Genomic DNA, 20668 nt, shown 5'->3' on the forward strand with positions numbered 1-20668 from the left:
AGGCAGTGGGAACGGTGGTGGTGTGTGGCCAGTGCTAGTGGAGGGATGAGCCATCATATTGTTGAACAAACTTATGTGACTCCCCCACCCCCAAAACTGCCATACCCGTTCCAGTGCCTCATGGGAACTTTGCTTTCTCTGAACTATTTTAGGAAACCAACAGAGTTCTACCAGGAGGGTTGGGTTGTGTGAGCAAAAGCAAACTATGGGGTTATTTGGTTGGGAGAGGGGTTGTTTTTAGATCTTCTCTCACTATTTAGCCCAGGTTGATCTTGAACTCTTAGCAGTCCTGCCTCAGGCTCCCCAGCACTGAGATTCTAGGTGTCCATTGTGCCACCCCCATCCCAAAAGGAAATGACTGTGTTTTGACATGCAAAGGGTCCTTAGAGGCAGCTGGTCATCCTGTTGACTCCTGTTTTGCATCATGAGTAGCATGCCCATTCAATCATTCATTCATTCATTCTCAGCTAGTTGGGCAGAAAAACTAAGCTGAGATGTACTGGACACCTGGAGACCTCCCCATCCAAGCCCGGGGGCCGGCTCTGCTGACCTTTTCTGTATGGAGTCACAGTGCTGGTAGCTGAACAACCAGGTTGGCGTATGGGGTGGGGTGGGGTAGGATACAGTCAGGCATGAGCTTGTAGCAGTGAAAACCAACTCAACAGTTCCCTTGGCAGACTGAAGTATGTCTGGGCCAGGTCCTGTTTCAGTCCGGGGTCAGGAAAACTGCCAGCCTCTCCTCCCCGTGGGCTATTTCTATGTCGAGTTCTGCAGACCCAAGTAGGACTTTTTCCTGAAGACAGATGGAGAAAGGAGTCTACCCACCCGGGAGTATGTGAGGCTGAAGCTAGGTGAGCAGGTATTAAGTTCATGGCCATGTGGACCACACACACAAAGAACAGTTCACTTTTCTCAAAATTATGACAGCCATGGTAAAACTAGAGAAGTCTGCATCTTCACCCCGGACCCTCTTCTCTCTTGCGTTGGGGACCACCTAGCAGTGGAGTAAAAGGAGGGTGGTGGTGGGTTTCTGTTGCTTCTCATGTCTGCCTTGGTAACTCAGACTCTGGACCAAGGGAATGTGATTGAAATCCAAGCCTCAGGCCTCTGTTGGCCTCCTGGGGTCGCTGGAGGAACCATCCAGGAGCTCCCCGCTGCCTCTGATGGCGCCTCCTCTGGCGATCCTCAGGTGGAGCCAGGAGAGGATCAGGGAGCACCCATACTCTGGCTTCCTTTTGAGAAGCCAGGGAAGGAGGGAAGCACATCACAGAGCCAGAGGCCCAGAGAGCAACCAAGCTTCCCACAGGCCTCTCTAATTACACTTTGGTAAGTCAGGAGGCCAGAAAGGGCCAGTGTTGTGCACAATGCAGGCTGAGCCTTGCTGCGTCAGGCCGAGCTCTGCTGCGCCTCAACAACTTCCCTGGGCTGCCTGGCGTCTCTGCTTCCCTTTCTTGCAGCTGTGACATCTGCTCAGTGCCTGTTCCTCCTGTGATACCATGCCCCTTGCAGCTGTGCAGGCCCCCAGCTCTGTGCGGGGGTGCCCTGAGCATACGGCCTTTTTGATGTGTGATAGAACAGAGCTGAGCCACGGGGGTATGGTGAGCTAAGGCATCGGAATATCAATTAACCTGCTCAGAACAAAGCTGGGGCTCCAGTGTGGAGCAGATAACTCACTGAAGTGTCAAGACGATGGATAATGTGTCTAATTAGGGGTTTCCTGACACCTCTGCACTAGGCCGGTCCTGGCCACTGGACCTGTGAACCTAGCAGAGCACAGTGGTGGCAATTGTCCCCATGTCCCTGGCATGGCTGGCATCAGTTGGTGTTTCCTGATTAACTACTTCTTGCTTTACTGAACATGATCAGCTCTGATTGCCATTTCCTCTGGAAAGTGCAGCCCATTTTACAACTGTGCAGCGAGCCACTGTGCATGTATGCTCTGTAGAAGGGGGCTTTCTGAGCGCTGAGCCTGGAGAAGCTCACACTGAAGTCTTTATCCAGTCACTGTCTCTCCAAGGGCAACTGACATAGGCCCACAGGGACAGCACAGGGGTGGGGATGTCCATGGATGCCTGCCCTATGTGACAAGTGACTGCCTTGTCACAGGAGCCCTTTCTTTAGTTTATTCCCCCATCAGAGCAGACTTGAAGACCCCCTTCCTCTTCCTAAGGTCTCCAACCCACACAGGATGTTACTGTAAGCCCAGGAGGCAAGAAGGTGTCCTTTTTTCCCTGCCTTTTCCTGGTCATTGGGAACCCAGCTTTTGTTTGTACCAAGTGGGTGAGTGCTGTTCCTGTGAACAGCTGTAAGACCTTTGGGCCATGTCCTGAAATGCGCTGTCGACTCACGCACAGTGAGGCACTATTAAAATCAGATCTTTCTGGAAGGGCTTGCCTCTTCCACATTCCAGAAGTGACTCAAACCTACAATCCTGAAACTTGGAAGGCTTGATACAGTTGGAAGGATTGATACAGCAGGTATGAGACCTAGACCCCTGTCTTTAAAACAAGGGCCGAATATGGCGATGCACACCTTTAGTCTCAGCACTCTGGAGGCAGAGGGAGGCAGATCTCTGAGTTTGAGGCCAGCCTGGTCTACAGAGCGAGTTCCAGGACAGCCAGGGCTACACCAGAGAAACCTTGTCTCAAAAAACCAAAAACCGGAAACCAACCAACCAAACAAACAAACAGACAAAAAAAAAAAAAACATCAAAAAAAAAAAAAGAAAAAGAAAAAAAGGAAGAAAAGGAAGAAAGAAAGAGAGAAAGAAAGAAAGAAAGAAAGAAAGAAAGAAAGAAAGAAAGAAAGAAAGAGAGTGCTCAAAGCTGACCACCAGCTCTTGTGCTAGAGCTAGTGATGTCTGTAACTGGGTTCATGGGAGGGGCCGGCAGCAGCTTCGCCTCAGTCCCTGTGGCTGCCCGGCACTGTAAGAGCGCCTTCTGCCCATAACAAGGTCAGTTGCCTATAACAAGGACTTGAGGGATCCAAAGGCTGTTAATTTTTTCTCTCTCTCTTGCTTCATTAGTTCTGAAACCAAGGTTCTGTGGCAGTATTTTCCTGTATAAAGAATTAATGAAAGCTTGACTGTTTTTTTCCAACATGCTTTAGGCAGTAAATTTGTTTAGCTTTCTCATAAAACCATCCGTGGAGGCTGTTGGCACCTAAATATTCTAATAGTGAAGAAATATGTGCACGATGCTGTGTGTATGTGCACATGTGTGTGTAGAGGCCAGAGGTCAATATCTAATGTTACCTATTTCTCTCTACCTTGTGTGTTTTCTTGTTTGCTTGTTTTTGAGACAGGGTTTCTCCATGTAACCCTGGCTGAACCTGGAACTCACTATGTAGACCAGGCTAGCCTCAAACTCAAAAGATCTGCCTGCCTCTGCCTCCTGAGTGCTGGGATTACAGGCATGTGTCACCTTGCCTGGCTCCACCTTATTTTTTGAGAGAGTCTCTCACTGAGCCTGGAACTTGCCATTTCAGTTAGCCTGGCTGCCAGTGAGCCCTGAAATCCTCTTGTCTCAGAGCTGGGGTTCTAGGCACACACTGACTTTTTATGTGTATCCTGAGGAATTCAAGCATAGCCCCCATGTTTGTGCAGCAAAGTTTTGATTCTAAGGAAAGATGTCATTTGTTCTCCGTCTTGTAATTCAGGATATGGGGTGTAGGCTCACCCATCAGTCCACCTTCTGACCACAGAGACACTGACTTCAGGATGCCTGGGAGGGTCTCTCAGAAGTGGAGAACTTCTTTTGCCTTCCCTCATGGTGAGGTGAACTCGAAACCATTTGCTTGCTTTCACTCTTACAAAGTTCACTACTGCATTGTCTGAGTTTCAAATCTAAAGGTGGTGTGTGCATGTGTGCGCGCGTGCGTGTGCGTGTATGCATGTATGTGTGCATGTGTGTGCATGTGTGCGCGCGCGTGTGTGTGTGTATGCATGTATGTGTGCATGTGTGTGCATGTGTGCGCGCGCGTGTGTGTGTATGCATGTATGTGTGCATGTGTGTGCATGTGCGTGTATGCATGTGTGTGTGCATGTGTGCGCGCGCATGTGTGTGTGTATGCATGTATGTGTGCATGTGTGTGCGCGTGCGTGTATGCATGTGTGTGTGCGTGTGCGCGCGCGCGCGTGTGTGTGTGTGTGTGTGTGTGTGTGTGTGTGTGTGTGTCTGGTCTAACTCTAGACTCTCAGGACTTGAAAGGACTTTAGCAACTGTGAAATGCAATGGCTGCTGACGGACAGAAGAAAACAGACGAGTCATTGGCTTGTGCACAGAGCATCATCAGCTGCTCATGAATTAATCTACGCAATCAGTGTTATTCCGAAATCCTCAGAGCTTCTGTCTTGCATGAAACTCAACAAAAAATGTTTTGATGCTCACTTGAAAGAGTACGTTTTTGAAAAAGGACAGGAGGAAAGGTGTTCTATTAAATATAAAACAATAAATTATAAAATTGTGATAACTTTAAAGGTTAAACAAAAAATAGCTTAGCAATCTACAGGCAGGAAGAGGTGACAGCCAAGTTCCTGCCAGCCATTAATGCTTGAAAAGAAAGGCCTCAGATGGGGAGGGCTGTTCTGAGCCAAGGCTGGGACGGCTGGGAGCCTCAAGGCAGCAAAGTAGATCTTAGTTTCGTGTGTTCACAAAAGAAAGCATCGTTCTATTAAATTTTCAGTTTGAAACCATGAGAGAGAGTGGTTTAAATACAAGAGAATATTTACCTCCTTTCGTGGTAGGGAAGGCCTTTTATGTACCCATAAAAGTACCCATAAAAGTATGGTGTTGTACCACAAACACCATAGTCCAAAACAGGGATGCAGGCACCGATTTAATAATAATCAGTGTGTAACAAGCAACACAGCACACACTTGGCAGTCACAGGCAAACCTTGGCAAATATGGCAACAGTCTACATCAAGTGGCTGTGGTAGTGTTTGACAATGTGAGTTTGCTTCTTAATATGTAAATTAAAGTGGTCTGGGGTATATTATATTTTGTTGGACAGGTTTTCTCCCGGGGTAGTGTCCAGCATTGGAAGGGAAGGGAGATAGGTGCTCTGCCACCAGACATAAACTGTAGTGTGTGATGGAGCTGGAGAGGTGACCCAGCAGGAGTGCTGTGCCTCCTCTGAAGGACCTGAGTTCAGGTCCTAGCCCCAGCATCAGGTAATTCACCACTGTGTAACTCCTGCCCCAGGCAGTCTGAGGTCTCTTTCTGGCCTCTGAGGGCATACACACACACAGCACACTCAAACACAGAACCACATAAATAAACAACCTTTTTGTTTTGTTTTTCAAGACAGGGTTTCTCTGTGTAGCCCTGGCTGTCCTGGAACTCACTCTGTAGACCAGGCTTGCCTCGAACTCAGAAATCCACTTGCCTCTGCCTCCCAAGTGCTGGGATTAAAGGCATGCGCCACCACTGCCCGGCTAATAAACAACCTTTAAAGCAAACATTTTAAATACACACACACACACACACACACACACACACACAGAGGTGAGCACACAATATTCTAGGTCACTTTTATTCCCCCTGCCTCCCTGTAGCTTTGGCTGTCCTAGAACTCACTTTGTAGACCAAGCTGGCCTCAAATTCACAGAGATCCACCTGCTTCTGCCTCTGGAGTGCTGGGATTAAAGGCATGGGCCACCATGCCTGGCCCAGGAAAACTCACTTTTCGTCCAAATTTTTTGAGGTGGAAAATTCAACCTTCAGTCTGGGTCATGCCTTACGCTGGCAGCCTATATAAAGGGCATGGGAGAAGGGAACTTGCTCTCTGGGCCTGCTTGCCCTCGCCCTCACTGGCAAGTCCATTCCTCCCCTGGCATTGGTATTCCAGTGTATACTGAAGACCATCTGAGACATCGAGCCTCATGGACAAAACAGCTATTAGATTCTTGGACTTTTTGTTCATAGCCGGCCATTGTTGGACAAACTGAACCACAAGGCTGTGCCACTGTAACAAATCCCATATGTATGTGTAGTATATGTATACGGTGTAAATATATATGATGTATATATATTCTATCTGTTCTGTTCCTCTAGAGAACCCTAATACATTGTGTGTTCATGTGTGCATGCACGCGTGCAAATTTCCTGTAAAGGCCAAGGGGTACCTCAGGTGCTCCTCCTTGGGGACAACATCCACTTTGTTGTATGAGACAGTTATCGCTCTCTCTCTGGGCTGTCTTTCCAGCCAGCTGCAGTGATGCTCTCGTCTCCACCTTGCAGGGTGTGCGCTGCCATGCTTGGCTTTGATTCTAGTGCCTCCTTGGCTTAACAATCCTGTATTGCAGAAAAACTTCAACATGTGAAAGGGCTGTGCACCCAAAGATGCTCTGACATTTATGATGGTGTAGTTTGGGTTCTCTAGAGTAACAAAATTTACAGAATGAATATATATGATGTATATAATGTATATGTATGTGGATATGTACGACATATATATGTGGGATGTCTATATATGGAATTTATTAGAACGGCGTACAGGCTCTAGTCCAACATTGGCTGACTACAAACAAAAAGTCAAAGAATCCAGTAGTTGTTTCGTCCACAATGCTGGATGTCACAGATGGTCTTCAGTAGCTGCCAGAGTCCTAAAGAAGGCTCTAATGCTACTGAAGGAATGGACTTGCTAGCAAGATCGATGAGAATTAAACAGGCAAAGACAGAGAGAACCTTCTTCTTTCATGTCCTTACATAGGCTTCCAGCTGAAGGGTTGCCTGGATTAAAGGTGTGCTAAAATCCAGGCTACAGGCGTGTCTTCCTACCTCAGGGATCTGTATCAGAAGTGGCTCTTTCTACTTCAGATTCAGCAAAAAGTCCCTCACTCCTGTGCCCTGCATTTTTCTTTAAATTTTAGTTAATTCCAGATGTAGGCAAGTTGGCAACCAAGAATAGCCATCACAGATGGTGAAAAATGTTTACAGATTCGTGGAGCTATGGGCAAAGCTGACAGCATGGCTCAATTACTTAGGGGATGTGGTATAAACCTTCAAAAGCAGAGGCACTGAAGGCCCATGCTGGCATGGACACACGCTGGTGGTAGCTGCGGCAGCTGCAGGCAGCCAGGACGTCAGGTGCCTGCTATGCGTTTGTTCATGAACACTGGCTCCGAAGGTGCGTGAACAGCTGCAAAGGTGCTGCTGCTGTCAAGAACACGTCTTTGGCTTCAAAGACCCCAGCACTCTTTAGACCTTCTAAAATATAATATAAAATAGGGAGGGGCTACTCAGCGGATAAAGGTGATTGCTGTCAACTTCGATGAACTGAGTTCAATCCCTGGGACCCACACGGGGTAGAAGCCAAGAACTAACTTTTGAAAATTGTCAAAAAGAAAAAAAAAAAAAAGAAAATTGTCTTCTGACTTTCACCTATGTACGTACTGTAGCACCCACACAGCCACACTCACACGCACTCACACAGCACACAGGCACACACCCCCACATGCACACACAACTACCCACCCACTCACCTACGCATACACAAAATAAGTAAAGGTAAAAAACATATAGTGAAGAGCCTCCCCACACTGTTTCTCTAGGGCTGGATCCTGGACGGCATCCCCGAGAGGCGGGAGCAGGCGCTGATGATCCAGACTCTGGGGCTGGCGCCCAAGCACGTCAGTGAGTAGAGCCCTGGCCCCAGCTGCCCTGGGCATGCACTGCTCATTAGCACTGGCCGCCTCCCACCCTCTACCCTGGGCCCAATCACTGCCCACAGGACACTTTCAAGGGTCTGGGACCCAGCAAGAGAAAGACACATTAGGGAAGCCCAGCCTCGGTCAACAAGCTAAATGCATTGAGAGCTTGTCAGGAAGAAAATCAGGGTTCCTCATGTAAGGAATCCCCCTGCTGTGGGCCTCTTGAGGAAACTAAGGGAAGGACAGGTGGCAAGGTCTGAATCACAAAGATCTCTCCACTGTGATTGCCCACAGTGAAAATTGATGGCCAGGGACATGTGTCCCACCACGGACTGGTCTCGGAATGGTTTAGTGCCATCTGGGAGATGGGTGACATGGGGTTGGGGGGGATGTTGAATGTGATCACATGGCAGAGGTCTCAGACATGTGGTGCCTGAGCCCAGCACACCTGCTTTGTTCCTTTCTTCTCTGCCCAGTTGTGCTTAATGCTCCCGACACTGTCCTGATCGAGAGAAATGTGGGCAAGCGGATAGATCCCGTCACTGGAGGTATGGCCCCCACAACCTCACCTGAGAGAATGCCCCTGTCCCACTGTCTGCTCTAGGCACGCATCAGGGCCACAGCTGAGAGGGCTTGGCTCAGACCCAGAAGCCACCAGAAACAGAAATCCCAGAAGGGGGGTGGGGGGAAGGTCATCTTGGATAAAGGTGGCCTTGTCCTTGGGAAACTGGACTCTGGGTATTGACTGTGTCCAGGAAGCTGGGCTCTGCAGAGCTCACCTTGGGGTTCAGGATTATGCACGGGGGACATTGTTGGGGGGGGCTGGTGTCCCTCTTCCTGGGAAGCCATGTGCCCCACGTTGCTTGCTCTGAGAGTGGAGGAGTAAGGCCTGTGAGTTTCCTGAAGGACTGGTCTGTGCTGCAGACGGGGTCTTAAGTCGCCACATGAACAGGGCTGGGGGACAAGGGGAAGGTGCCTCTCCTGGGCTTGGGGTGAAAGCTCAAACTGCTGCGAGGGGGAATTGCATCTGCAAGGCCCATCCCAGGGCCCAGCACAAAGTGAGCACACAGAGATCCATGGCTGCCCTGAGCTCCAGGCTGAGAGGCACCGCTGCCTGTTCTCTTGAGGTGATATGGAGTCTGTGAGCCGTGGAGTCTAGCTTGGCCTTGTGCTTGCTATGTAGGTGAGGATGACTTTGAACTCCTGACCCTCCTGCCTCCGTTATAGAAGGCCTAAGAAGAGGGAGCCACTTGAGGGTCCCCAGCTTCTGAATGTTCTGGAGTGGGAATGGTATACCAGCCTTAGTTTTGAGAGAGTTGCCATGACGCCACCAAACCTCTAAATGTCACAGACCACCACACGTGGTTTATGCGGTGCTGGGAATTGAACCCAAGGCTTTGTGGATTTGAGGCAACCATTTTACCAACTAAGCTACGTCTATCCCCAACCACATCACTGTTGTTGTTGCTATGAGTAACAACTGATGTTATTCATGCTCCCTTGTTGTTAGTGAGACACTTGCTGGCTGGAAATGGTCAACCATATCCCTGGGAAGCAACAGGCAGGCAGTGCAGCAGAACCTGCAGCAGTCCTGGGTGGTTCTCTAACCCTGTGCCTCTCCCTTTGCAGAGATCTATCACACCACCTTCGACTGGCCCCCTGAGCCTGAAATACAGAACAGGCTGATACAGCCAGAGGGCATCTCAGAGATAGAAACAGCCAAGAAGCTGCTGGAATACCACAGGCACATCATCAGGATTCTTCCTTCTTACCCCCAAATCCTGAAAACCATCAGCTCAGACCAGCCATGTGTAGATGTCTTCTACCAGGGTAAATACAACCGGCTTCCCCACCTCAGACCCACACAAGGGCGGGGGCCATGCTGAATGCCTGACTACCCTCCCTGTCCCAATACCCTTCAGGCTGACAACAGCAGTGACTGGGACATGTGGGCACACTGGGAGGCAGGTCACTGATGGGTCATGCAGGGACACTTGGAGACCCCACCCCACCCCTGCCCCGGGACTGAGATCTGACACCTGAGTGTGATTTTTATCCCCAGCCCGCAGAGGAGTTGGTAATGTGCAGGTGTAAAGAGTGGGGGGCATAATGGTAGTCAAGTTTTGAGGACTGATCTTGAAGAAGAAGGAAATGAAGACAAAAACATATTCATCAACACAAAACATCAACACAACTTCAGGAGCCAGAAAAAGCTGCCTGCCACCCATCACCACACTGCACAGCTGTCCCCGTACACGACAGGTGCTCGGGAGCAGCCTTGCAAACGTAGGCTATTTATAAATATTTTAAAAAATTGAAGTTTTGATGTCTCAAAATCCGTTTCTCTCCTCCTGTCTGATACCAGGGGGAAAAGGCATTTGAAACAAAAGTCTCACTGGCCTGGAACCCAGAAGGTGAGGCTCGCTCGGATCAGTCCGTCTGTTCCTTTGTCTGTCTGTACCTCCCAGCCTTGGGTTATAAGCCTGGCATCACAGCTGGCATTTTGACAAAATAAAATGATGGCAGACATTTGAGACCCTTGATGGCCCCTTCCTCATGGTCTCTTTCAAGTCTCTTCAAGGAAAAAGAAATTGGGGTGATGGTAGAGCTCTCAGTTGGTCGGGTACCTGAAGTGTTGGCGTCCACAGAAAACCTGGCACAGTGGCATTTGCCTGTTATCCCAGGTCTTGGCAGTTACAGACAAAAGAGCAGATGTTCAAGGTCATTTCTGTTACGTAGAGATTTTTGAGGCCACCCTGGGCTGCATGCATGAGACTATGTGTTTAAAAAAGAAAAAGAAATCACTTAAAGCTGAGTGTGATGGTGCATCCTGGAAAGCCCGTCCTTAAAGATGCTGAGGCCAGCCTGGGAAGTGCTGTGGGACTCTGCTGCAAACATTTTCATCTTCATTTGAAAAGTCCACAGAGCCTCAGGTGTGGCTTCATTGGTAGAGGGCTTGCCAGATCAGAAATGCAAAGTCATCTTCAGTTGTGTATCAAATTTGAGGCCAATTAGGGCTAAGACAGACCCTGCTATAAAAGGCAAGGCAAGTGGTGTTTGCTTTGGGAGCAGGAGAGCCTGAGATTAATCTCCAGCACCTTCGTGACAAAAGCCAGGTGTGACAATTCATGCTGGTAACCCTAAGGCTGGGAGGTACAGACGGACAGAGGTACAGATGAACAGATCCCAGCCTCACCTTCTAGGCCAGTGAGACTTCTGTTTCAAAAAAACGAAGTGGATGACTCCTGAGAATGTCCTCTGACTTCCACACAAATGTGCACATGTGTTCATGTGTACCTGTGTGCAAGCAAACACACACACACACACACACACACACACACACACACACACCCCAAAATGAAAAAGCATCATGTTGATTGGGTGCGGATTTCGGACACTCAGACTTGTGTGCTAACCCTCTGCAGTCTTCTCTGGCTGGGGCCTCTCCGTACACTCTGAGGAAGACCAGGCCCCCTGCCAGCTGCAATCATCAGTGGGCAGGCATCTAGAAGGTGATGCTGCTTGCCGTATCAGGTTGAAGCTGCCTTGCAATTTTCCAGAGCTCTGCTTCTTGGAAAGATCTTTAGCAACAAACACATGCTCTTAAGCTAAATATGTACCACGCTTTTCTAATGCCACGGTTCCAAATTTACACATTAATTACTTCTAAATTACTTAATTAAATTTAAAAGTTCATATGATCATTCATAAAGAATTCATGCCTGGAATTGTAAATAAAAACGTGAGCATCTAAATATTAATTATTATTAATTAATAATGCGGAGAGATAAATTGAAAATCAGGCTGCGAGATTTCCCTCTGTGTTGTTTGTTTAATCTCTTCTCAGTGCAGCCAGCAGCCGGCTATTTCCAAAAAGAATAGCTGGATGTGGAGATGTCTGGGGGATCGTTACTTCTAATTAACTCAGTTATTTACTGTAAATTAAGCATCATTTGTAAGCTGGCTGCTTCATGGTAGTGCCTGTGCTCTTCAGAGGTGCTGGCTTCAGGAAGGCGTGAGAGTGGAGAGCCATGAGAAAGTACCCTGCTTTGAGCTTCCCTAGAGGAGGCTTGGTTCATGTGTACCTCTCAGCCACAGTTTTGAGAGTTGCCATGACTGTATCTGAGAGGACAATGACAGCTCCCTCACAGGATGGCATGGAAGAGTTCATCAGCAGTTCACACGTGTGGCTGTGGAATGGTGTGCCCACGACAGAGGTGACTGCAGCGTTGGGGTGCTCAACTTTAACCCACTGTGCTGCTAGTTCTGAGAAGAGGGAGCTGTAAACCCTAATGACCAGTGAGATGGTCCTGTAATGATGCCAGGGTTCAGGCCAGGGCAGACAGCTCAGCCAGTAGAGTGTTTATGTCAGCATGAGGCCTCAGCTTGGATTCCCAGCAACCATGTTTAAAACAGGTTTAAACCCCCCCCACACACACATACACAGACACATGTAGACCCTTCTATATACCATATACACAACTCCTCACCCCCCAAGATTCCAAAGTCTGCATATGAACAAACACTCCTGTTGCTCTGCTGGGCTACTTCTTGCCTGGCCATACAGTTCACCTTCCAGGGGAAGGCATTTGATCCTGTCCGAACACATTTATTGAACATGGATAGATGCCAACGTGGGCTTCAAATGCCTCTCCCACCAAGTTTGGAAAAATCCCATAATAGACACGCCTACCCATGTCTTCCTGAAGGAGACATGTTGGCCCAGCCCCTCTTCAGGACAGGATCTCCTTGACAAAGGAAGATTGGCAGGTGCCACTCACAGCTGGCCTTGCACAGACAGCCTGGGGGCCTTTGGCAGGAGGCAAGACCTTAGGGAGAAGAATCTTGTCCTGAAGGCTGTCAGGGATTGGCCCAACTCCGTGGGCTCTTTGGCGAACAGCTGTCCTGTGCTTGTCCCGACCAGGCAGCTCTCTGCCTTTGCTTGTCCTCACAACTCCCATTTGGGTGGGTGCAGGAGGGGACATGCTTGGTGTTCAGTATGTCCTCCCTGAACTTTCCAGCATCCTGTTCCTTCCCACAGAGAAGACTCCTCAGTGTTGATGTTCACCCCTGTCTTCCCAGCTCTCTCTTCATCAAATGCCAGAGGTGCAACTCGGTCAGGAAAGCCTGGCTGAGTCTGCCGGCTCCTGTGACCTATTTCATTACTGCCTTTTTGGAGACTTGCAACAAAGTTAGTGTCCCTGGAGTGTGGATGCACAAATTATTCTCCACCGATTCCCGAGTCCTTTAGAAGTCCCTGCACACCAGGCTCCCTCTCGGCCCAGTGCACATATCAAAGCCTACGTGTGACATACAGCCCACACCTCCCCTAGGAGACTGGCCTGGTCCTGTGGCTTCAGGTTAGAGGCTTGGACTAGATGAAGGCTGGAAACCACCTAACTGAACAGTAAATAAGAAATGCTTTCATGCCCAGGGTCAGCCTCCCACCTCCAATACACTCAGTCCCATTTCAAATTGGGGGCAAACAGCTGCCTGCCACAGGCTGTGGGGAGATGCCAGGGCAATGCTTAGAAATTGCATGACCCCCTGCACCTCGGTGCCTGGGTCCAGCTGTGCAGACCCTCCCCCTGATGATTCCTCTGTTGTCTAAATGTCAGGCACACAGAGGGGTCACACTGCACTGCAAGCAGGCAGAGCCCAAGCAGAGGTATGGGCTGGCTTCTTTACCCATAGGACCTGGGTTTGATATTCTCAACTCCTCTGTTCTAGCTCTGACCTACGTCCAATCTGGCCACCGATGCAATGCCCCGTTCACCCCCAAGGTGCTGCTGTGTGGGCCATTGGGCAGCGGGAAGAAACTGCAGGCCGCCCTTCTGGCCCAGAAATATGGCCTTGTGGACAGTAAGTATCTCACCAAAAGTGCTGCTTGCTGTCTTCTGCCCACCCAGGCTTTGTGTGTTCCTAGCTGATGGGAAAGAAGCAATAACAACGCTCTTTCCTGTTCTTGGTCCTTAATCAGCTCACCCGTGCGAGGATAAGGTTTCCTTTAAAGGGTATTGCCATAAAGACATTAAACAATAAACCATGTCCACGGCACACAGGGCCGGACCATTTTCTTGCTGTCCATTTTCCCATCCTTTGGCTCAATCTTCTTCACTGTCCTTGCAGGGGCCACCCCTGACTCCCTCAACCCAGGTCAATGTGACAACAGACAACACTTTCTGCACCAGAGGAAGGCGTCTTACTCTGCACAGTTTCAATAAATATTTTACCAGGCAACGAGAGAAATATTGAAATCAGCTCTCCAGGTCTTTGCTGAGGTGGTCCCAGGCGGCCTTGGCTGCTGGCCTGCGTTAGTGGGATCAAGGGCTGGGCAGGAGAGAGAAGCCTGCTGCAGGCCCACAGAACGGCGCTGGGGGCATTCGAAGGTACTGCTCCTGGGTGCCACAGCCCTACTAACTTCTCAGAAAATTACTTCCTCCCCCTCCCCCAAAATACACAAATGTGAACAGACACTCCCGAAATAGTACACACATGCAAATATATCTAGAGATAGGTTATAAACGTGATCACATTTCGAATCAAATAAAAATCCTTTCATTTAATGCTTTTGTCTATTAAAGATATGGAGGGTGAGGTGCAGAGGCGACTGCCATTACCCACTCATCTCCAGGCTTCATTTCTTGGTGAGATACTGGTTTCCACTCCCATTTCTCCTCATCCTGGAGAACTTCCTTTAACATCTCTTCTTAAGATCTGCCAGCGACAACTTCTCTCTCCTTTCATATGTCTGAAAATATCATTTTCTTACCTTCATTTTGAAGAATGCTTGTTACATACAGAAATCTGTGTTGACAGACTCGGTTGTGGGTTTTTCCCCCCTCGGTACTTTGAAGGTGTCATTCCACTGTCTCCTGGCCTTCGTGTTCTGATGAGAACTCAGATTATTTTTGTGTCCTGTCACCCTGCCTATAGAAGCATCTTTTCTCCCCCTCTGGCTGCTTTTAGTGTTTTCTCTTTCTTGTTGCCTTTTAACAGTCTGCGTACAGCTGCATAGAGGAAGGCTTACTTTGTGTTTATTCTTCCTGGGACACATGGATTCTTGGATGTCGTACCTGTCACCAAAATCTGAAATTCTGCCACCCCTGCTTCCTGGATGTTTTGTGTTCCTCCCCTCCTCTCCCTGTTTGCTAGGACTCCGATGACGAGTGTGTGCGTCCGCCCAACACCACCCTGGGCTGCCCACCGTCCTGCTCTGTGCTCACGTTTAGATTCGTCCATTTCACTTTTCTTGCCTTTATTCACTAGATACAGCCACGTTTCTCAGTTACTAGATTGTATCGTCCAGTTCCGAAGATTCTCCGGTGGCCCCGTTTTTCCGGTTTCCGTTGGTCTGCTGGAGCTCCCCATCTGTTTGTTCATTTTAACTTTTTTTTTCCTTTTAAAGTTGAAAATGCACTTTTGTGCTGCTGCTCCGAAGCCTTGGTGTGCTAATTCTGATGATACGTTGTCTATTGACCTGATCCTAGGGTCCATTTCCTTTCCTATAAAGGTTTGCATGTTTCTAATTTTTCCAGTAACTTTCATTTTCATACTTGGACACTTTGGTGCCTGTGGTGAGAGTGAATTTTGTGCTTCTGTATTGAGAATTTTAAATTCAGGGCCAGTGGGATGGCTCAGAGGATAGCCACTGGCACACAGGCCTCATGGCCTGAATTCTATCACCATATCCAACAAGATGGCAGAGGAAAACTGACTCCTGAGAGCTTTTCTTTGACTTTCACACATGTGCTAAGTTGAGACCTGACTTAAAGGAATAGGCAGAGGGTGATAAAGGAGAAGGCCTGCTCTCTTCTGACCCTTGCACATATGTGTGCATGCACTCACACACACACACACACACACACACACACACACACACACACACACACACCACTGGAGCTGAGGAGATGGCTCAGTGCTTAAGAGAATCTCCTCTTATAGGATCTGAATTTGGTTCCCAGTGTCCCTGTCAGCTGGCTCACAACTGCCTGGAACTCCAGGACATTTTAGCCAGTCATCTTCTGCCCATATGTGCACACACACAGGTTTATGGATCATTACAAAATAACTCTGGCCGGGCAGTGGTGGTGCACGTCTTTTTTTTTTTTTTCCCTTTGTTTTTTTTTTTTAATTTATTTTATTTATTTATTTATTTTTTTATTTCTTTTTTTTTTATTTGGTGGTGCACGTCTTTAATCCCAGGACTTGGGAGGCAGAGGCAGGTGGATCTTTGTGAATTCAAAGCCAGCCTGGTCTACAGAGCAAGTTCCAGGACAGCCAGGGCTACACAGAGAAACTCTGTCTTAAAACAAACAGCCAAACAAACAAAAACAAGCAAACGACTGTGGCTTTGGCTGGGGATGAAAGCTTCTAGGGGCTTCGGGTGTTTGTTTGTTTATTTGTTATTCGAAAGCCACTGACCAGACTCTCCCATGTGGTGGCTATGGCTTGGAGCAGGAGACACAGTGGGACAAGACAGAAGAGGCCCCGCTGCAGTGGACATGTAACCAGGGCAGTGAAGAATGCGGCCTTGGTCCTTTCATAAACACTCATCTGACCCCAGGACCCTGACGAATGGAAGGGCTGGGTTATCACCATGCTTCCCAGCCTCCCTGCATCAACACATTGTGAATGTGTCCCCAACTGCATGCCCTTCCTTCATTGCAACCCAGAGAGCACCCAGTCTGTGTAGCAGTTCCCGGTATAGCCAGGGCCCTGCAGAAGCCTCCCTGTGAGCGACAGGCTCATTAGTGGCTTCCCGAGTGGTCCATTCTTGATGCTTTCTGGCAAATGCATTCCTTTTCATTCACCTTCTCCCTCTCTCCTCATTTCCAGGTTCCTTTTTGATATTTACTTTCTCTTGGACACCCCACACCCTTTTATATATTTCTTTCAACGACCTTTCCCACCCCAGCAGGCAATGTGAGCCGGAACGTCTTTTCTCTCATCCATCCTTCCTTCTATTTAAAATTTAACAGTGTCTCCCCTCTTCTCCCCGCAGTCAGCTGCGGGCAGCTGCTGAAGGAGGCTATAGCAGCCAAGTCAGCCTACGGGGAGCTCATCCAGCCATTCTTTGAGAAGAGGATGACAGGTAGGTAGACCACTCTCTCCACTAACTGCCTCAACCTAGTGGCTCCGGGGCAGGTGCTCTGTCCACCTGTGGGCATAGGGAGGGGAATGTAGACGTGCCACGGTTGTGGCTTGCTTTTTAGGAAAGACGGAGTGGCATCCACACCTGGTCCCGTGCCAGGGAAGTCACAGATGTGGTGTCTTGCCACTGGCAGTTTAGAACATTCCGTTTCTTCCTGGTTAGAAGGTTTACTTTTCACAACTGATAGTGTGCTTATAGGGTGTGGTACCCAGAGGAACTACTGAAAGCCAGAAGAAGGTTCCTATGGTTTTACAAATTTCAGGATGAACCAGAGGAGGGCTTGATAGGGAAACGGTATCAAATAGTCTTTTCAAGTCCCCTGTGTTGTCTACACTCTGAAAGCATTCCTGGATCTGACTCTCCAGAAGAGCATCTCTGAGTTCTCAGGCCAGCTTCCCAAGGCAGTGGCATACACTGGGCATGGTGATGCACACCTGAAGTCCCAGCACTCGGAAGGTGAAGATCACTCTCAGCTACACTATGAGTTTAAGGTCAGCCTGAGCTGTGTGGGATCCTGAATAATAATAATAATAATAATAATAATAATAATAATAATAATAATAAATAACAACAACAAAAACAATAATGATGGCAGTTGGAGCAAACTTGGCAGCACCTGATATGTGTCTGCGAGTCTGCCCCTGCCCCAGGAGTGCCAAGTTCCACGCTGCAGATAGGTGGGCTGAATGAACAGGATGCCAGAGGCACATAGCTGGGTAGCCTTGGCTTTTGTCCTGTTCCATGCCATTCATGACTGTGTGAAAAACTAGTTCCCCGCCAGCAAGCACCTGGGAGATCAGACCCAAAGAGAGTGAACAAGCCTCATAATAAGGTCACAGAGTCAACAGCAGCCGTGAGTGCACAGCAACCCTTGACCCTTTTCGTAACATGCCCCATGTGTTCCCCCAAATATGAAATTACCAAAACCAGCAAGCATTTGATTAGTTTCCAAGCTCACATCCCTTGTGTTATTCTATTGAGGTGTGTTTTCTTGAGTATATATAAGCTTGACAGCATGCCCAATTATCCACTGATGGATTGAATCAATGGATTAAAGTCACACCCATTGACACCCGGGTACTGAATACTGTGCTGGTGTGCATGCCTACCTCACCCTGTGCCTGCTTTCTCCATCTCTTCTCCCCTTCTGGTTGTCACCAGCACGTTTGTTGGGTAACAGGCCTTGTAGTTCAAGATAACACAAGTTTATTTTATTATGGAGGCCAGAAATCCTGAAGTAAAGGGTTGTCCCGGCTCTGGCAAGAATTTACACCCAGCTTCTAGAGGCTTCCTGTATTCCTTGGCTGCTAGGCCCTCCTTCCTTTTAGAAGCAAAGCAATGTAGTGTTTTCTATCTCTCTTTGTGTCTCTGCTTCTTTCTGTCCCTCTCTGTCTCTGTCTGTCTGTCTGTTTGTCTATCTGTCTGTTGTCTCTGTCTATCTCTCTCTGCCTCTCTGTCTCTCTGTGTCTCTTTTTGTCTCTGTCTCTCTTTCTCCCCTGCTTTTTTTGTGTAGGCACACTCAATATGTAGACCAGGCAGGCTTGAACTCACACAGATCTGCCAGCTTCTGCTTACTGAATGCTGGCATGAAAGACGTGTGTGCCACACCCAGCTGTCCTTGGCTCCTTATCCCCAGAACTGAAATAGTGACTCACACAGATGTGCAGAAGTAGAAAGGAAACGTCATTTAAAAGCAAAGCAATGGACTGGAGAGATGGATCAGCGGTTAAGAGCACCGACTGCTCTTCCAGAGGTCCTGAGTTCAATTCCCAGCAACCACATGGTGGCTCACAACCATCTGTAATGAGATCCGATGCCGTCTTCTGGTGTCTTTGAAGAGAGCAATGGTATACTCATATAAATAAATAAATAAATAAATAAATAAATAAATAAATAAGTCTTTAAAAAATAAATAAAAGCAAAGCAACAGTTCAGATCAAAAGTACACTGTCCAGCCGGGCGGTGGTAATCCCAGCACTTGGGAGGCAGAGGCAGGAGGACTTCTGAGTTCGAGGCCAGCCTGGTCTACAGAGTGAGTTCCAGGACAGCCAGGGCTACACAGAGAAACCCTGTCTCGAAAAACCAAAAAAAAAAAAAAAAAAAAAAAAAGTACACTGTCCAAACAGACAGTGGCCATATGTGTGGTTATTGTCCAGGGCTTTCTTTTTACAGTGGTTTCAGAGGAGGAGTTTGGTAAGGAACGTGGTGAGAGCTGGTCTCTGTTTTGATAAAGAGATTTTGACTGTGTAAACCCTTGTTCACTGTGCATGCTGCTTCCCATGATGCATCTGGCTTTAATCACACTACTGAGGCATAAGGTGGCGAATAGGGAACTTGTCCTAAAAATGTTCAAGGACACAGTTTTTCTTACTGCACATGCACCTAAAACCAGTGTAATCTGGCCCAACCCCCAGCCTGTAATTATTGGATTGTGTCCGTGATATGTTTAAGTGGAAATGGGATGTTTTCAAGGGACCACTAAGGGGAGTGTACAGGTTAGTTTTTGTCAACTTAACCCAAACCTGGACATATTTGGGAAGAGGGAGCCATCAGATTGGCCTATGGGCATGTCTGTGGTTGTTTCTTGATTGTTGATTGATGTAAGAGTCCACTGTGGACTCCCTAGGCAGTTGGAACTTGGCTGTAGAAGAAAGGTATCTGAGCAAGCCATGAAGAGCAAGCCAGTAAGCACCACTCCCCTATAGTCTGTGCTTCAGTTCTTGCCTCCAGATTTCCGCCCTGGCTTCTCTCTGTGATAGGCTATAACCCAGAAGCCAAATAAACACTTTCCTCCCCAAGTTGCAGAAACCAAACTAGGACAGGGAATAACTTATTTCCATCATCTAAAGCAGGCTTGGTTTCTAGGCTGCTTAACCGGTTGCTAGAGGCATTGTTTGGAGAGGGTCGGGTGAGTGGTCCAAGCCAAGCAGAGTCTGAGGTTGCTAAACTGTTCCTTATGCTTGCTGCCTCAAATGCATAGATGTCGACTGGGGCTGGAGGAGTGCAATTCTGCCTCCCAGAAAAGTCTGCTCATCTGTTAGACCAACAAGTAACCTGTTTTTAATTGCGATCACCTTTTGAGTATATATTTGATTATAATGGCAGGGTTGACTATGATTTGCTAAGATAATTGTTCCGTGTGTTTCTGGTTTTGTGAATTGCTGTGGCTTGTGTTCCTCTTTACCCAATCTTTAGTCACTACCGGCAGTGAAGGCCTGGGCCGTTTGGTTGGTTGTCTTGACTGCTTTCAAATGCTCTTAAGCGCTGTTACCAATTTTCCCACAAGGTCCTTATGCCTACCATATACTTTAGGTCACAGACTACTTTTGAAGATTTGGTATTGTTTTGGGAAGTGTGGTGGCTTGTCCCAGCCCCTCTGTTCTCAAGTGTCCTGGGGTATCACCATCACCGAGTGGGGGTGGGGGAGAGTCACTTCCCCTGGGGAAATCAGGCCACACAGAGTGGTTCCTTCAGCCTCCACCCAGACAAGTAGGCCCTTCTGAGGGGCCAGCTGACGTGCATGGCTTTCACCCTGATCCTGAGTCTTGTGAATACGAGACAGGTTTGTGTCTCTCTGGATGGCTCCCCTCCTCGGTGTTTGCACCATTTTACCCCTTCACTGCTCCGTGTTTGTGTAGACTGAACACCACTCTGCATTCACGTGTCCTACAAATAACTGACACAACAGCCATCACATCATACCTTCCCAACAGAAGCAATAAATCTTGCGTCTTGTCTCACTAAGCCCACTCTCACAGGCATAGAGAAGTACGTTTACATATCATCACCACTCAGGGCTTCATTAGCGAGTAGCTGCCAAGCCAGTCGGAGCTCTGGGCGTGAAAAGGGAACACAAGCACCG

The 20668-nt window shown here is 48.3% G+C and overlaps 1 protein-coding gene across 1 annotated transcript in view; it reads left to right on the forward strand.

Annotated features, from left to right (window-relative positions):
• Positions 1 to 20668, forward strand: part of Ak8 (adenylate kinase 8) — a 115818-nt gene that overhangs the window by 26253 nt on the left and 68897 nt on the right. The window contains exons 6-10 of the mRNA XM_034496037.2: positions 7554 to 7635; positions 8129 to 8200; positions 9282 to 9482; positions 13383 to 13514; positions 16657 to 16746. Coding sequence (XP_034351928.1) covers positions 7554 to 7635; positions 8129 to 8200; positions 9282 to 9482; positions 13383 to 13514; positions 16657 to 16746 — 577 coding nt within the window. The remainder of the gene's footprint in view (positions 1 to 7553; positions 7636 to 8128; positions 8201 to 9281; positions 9483 to 13382; positions 13515 to 16656; positions 16747 to 20668) is intronic.

The sequence above is a fragment of the Arvicanthis niloticus genome, chromosome 2 (genome assembly GCF_011762505.2).
Source record: "Arvicanthis niloticus isolate mArvNil1 chromosome 2, mArvNil1.pat.X, whole genome shotgun sequence".
In the NCBI taxonomy this organism is placed as follows: domain Eukaryota; kingdom Metazoa; phylum Chordata; class Mammalia; order Rodentia; family Muridae; genus Arvicanthis; species Arvicanthis niloticus.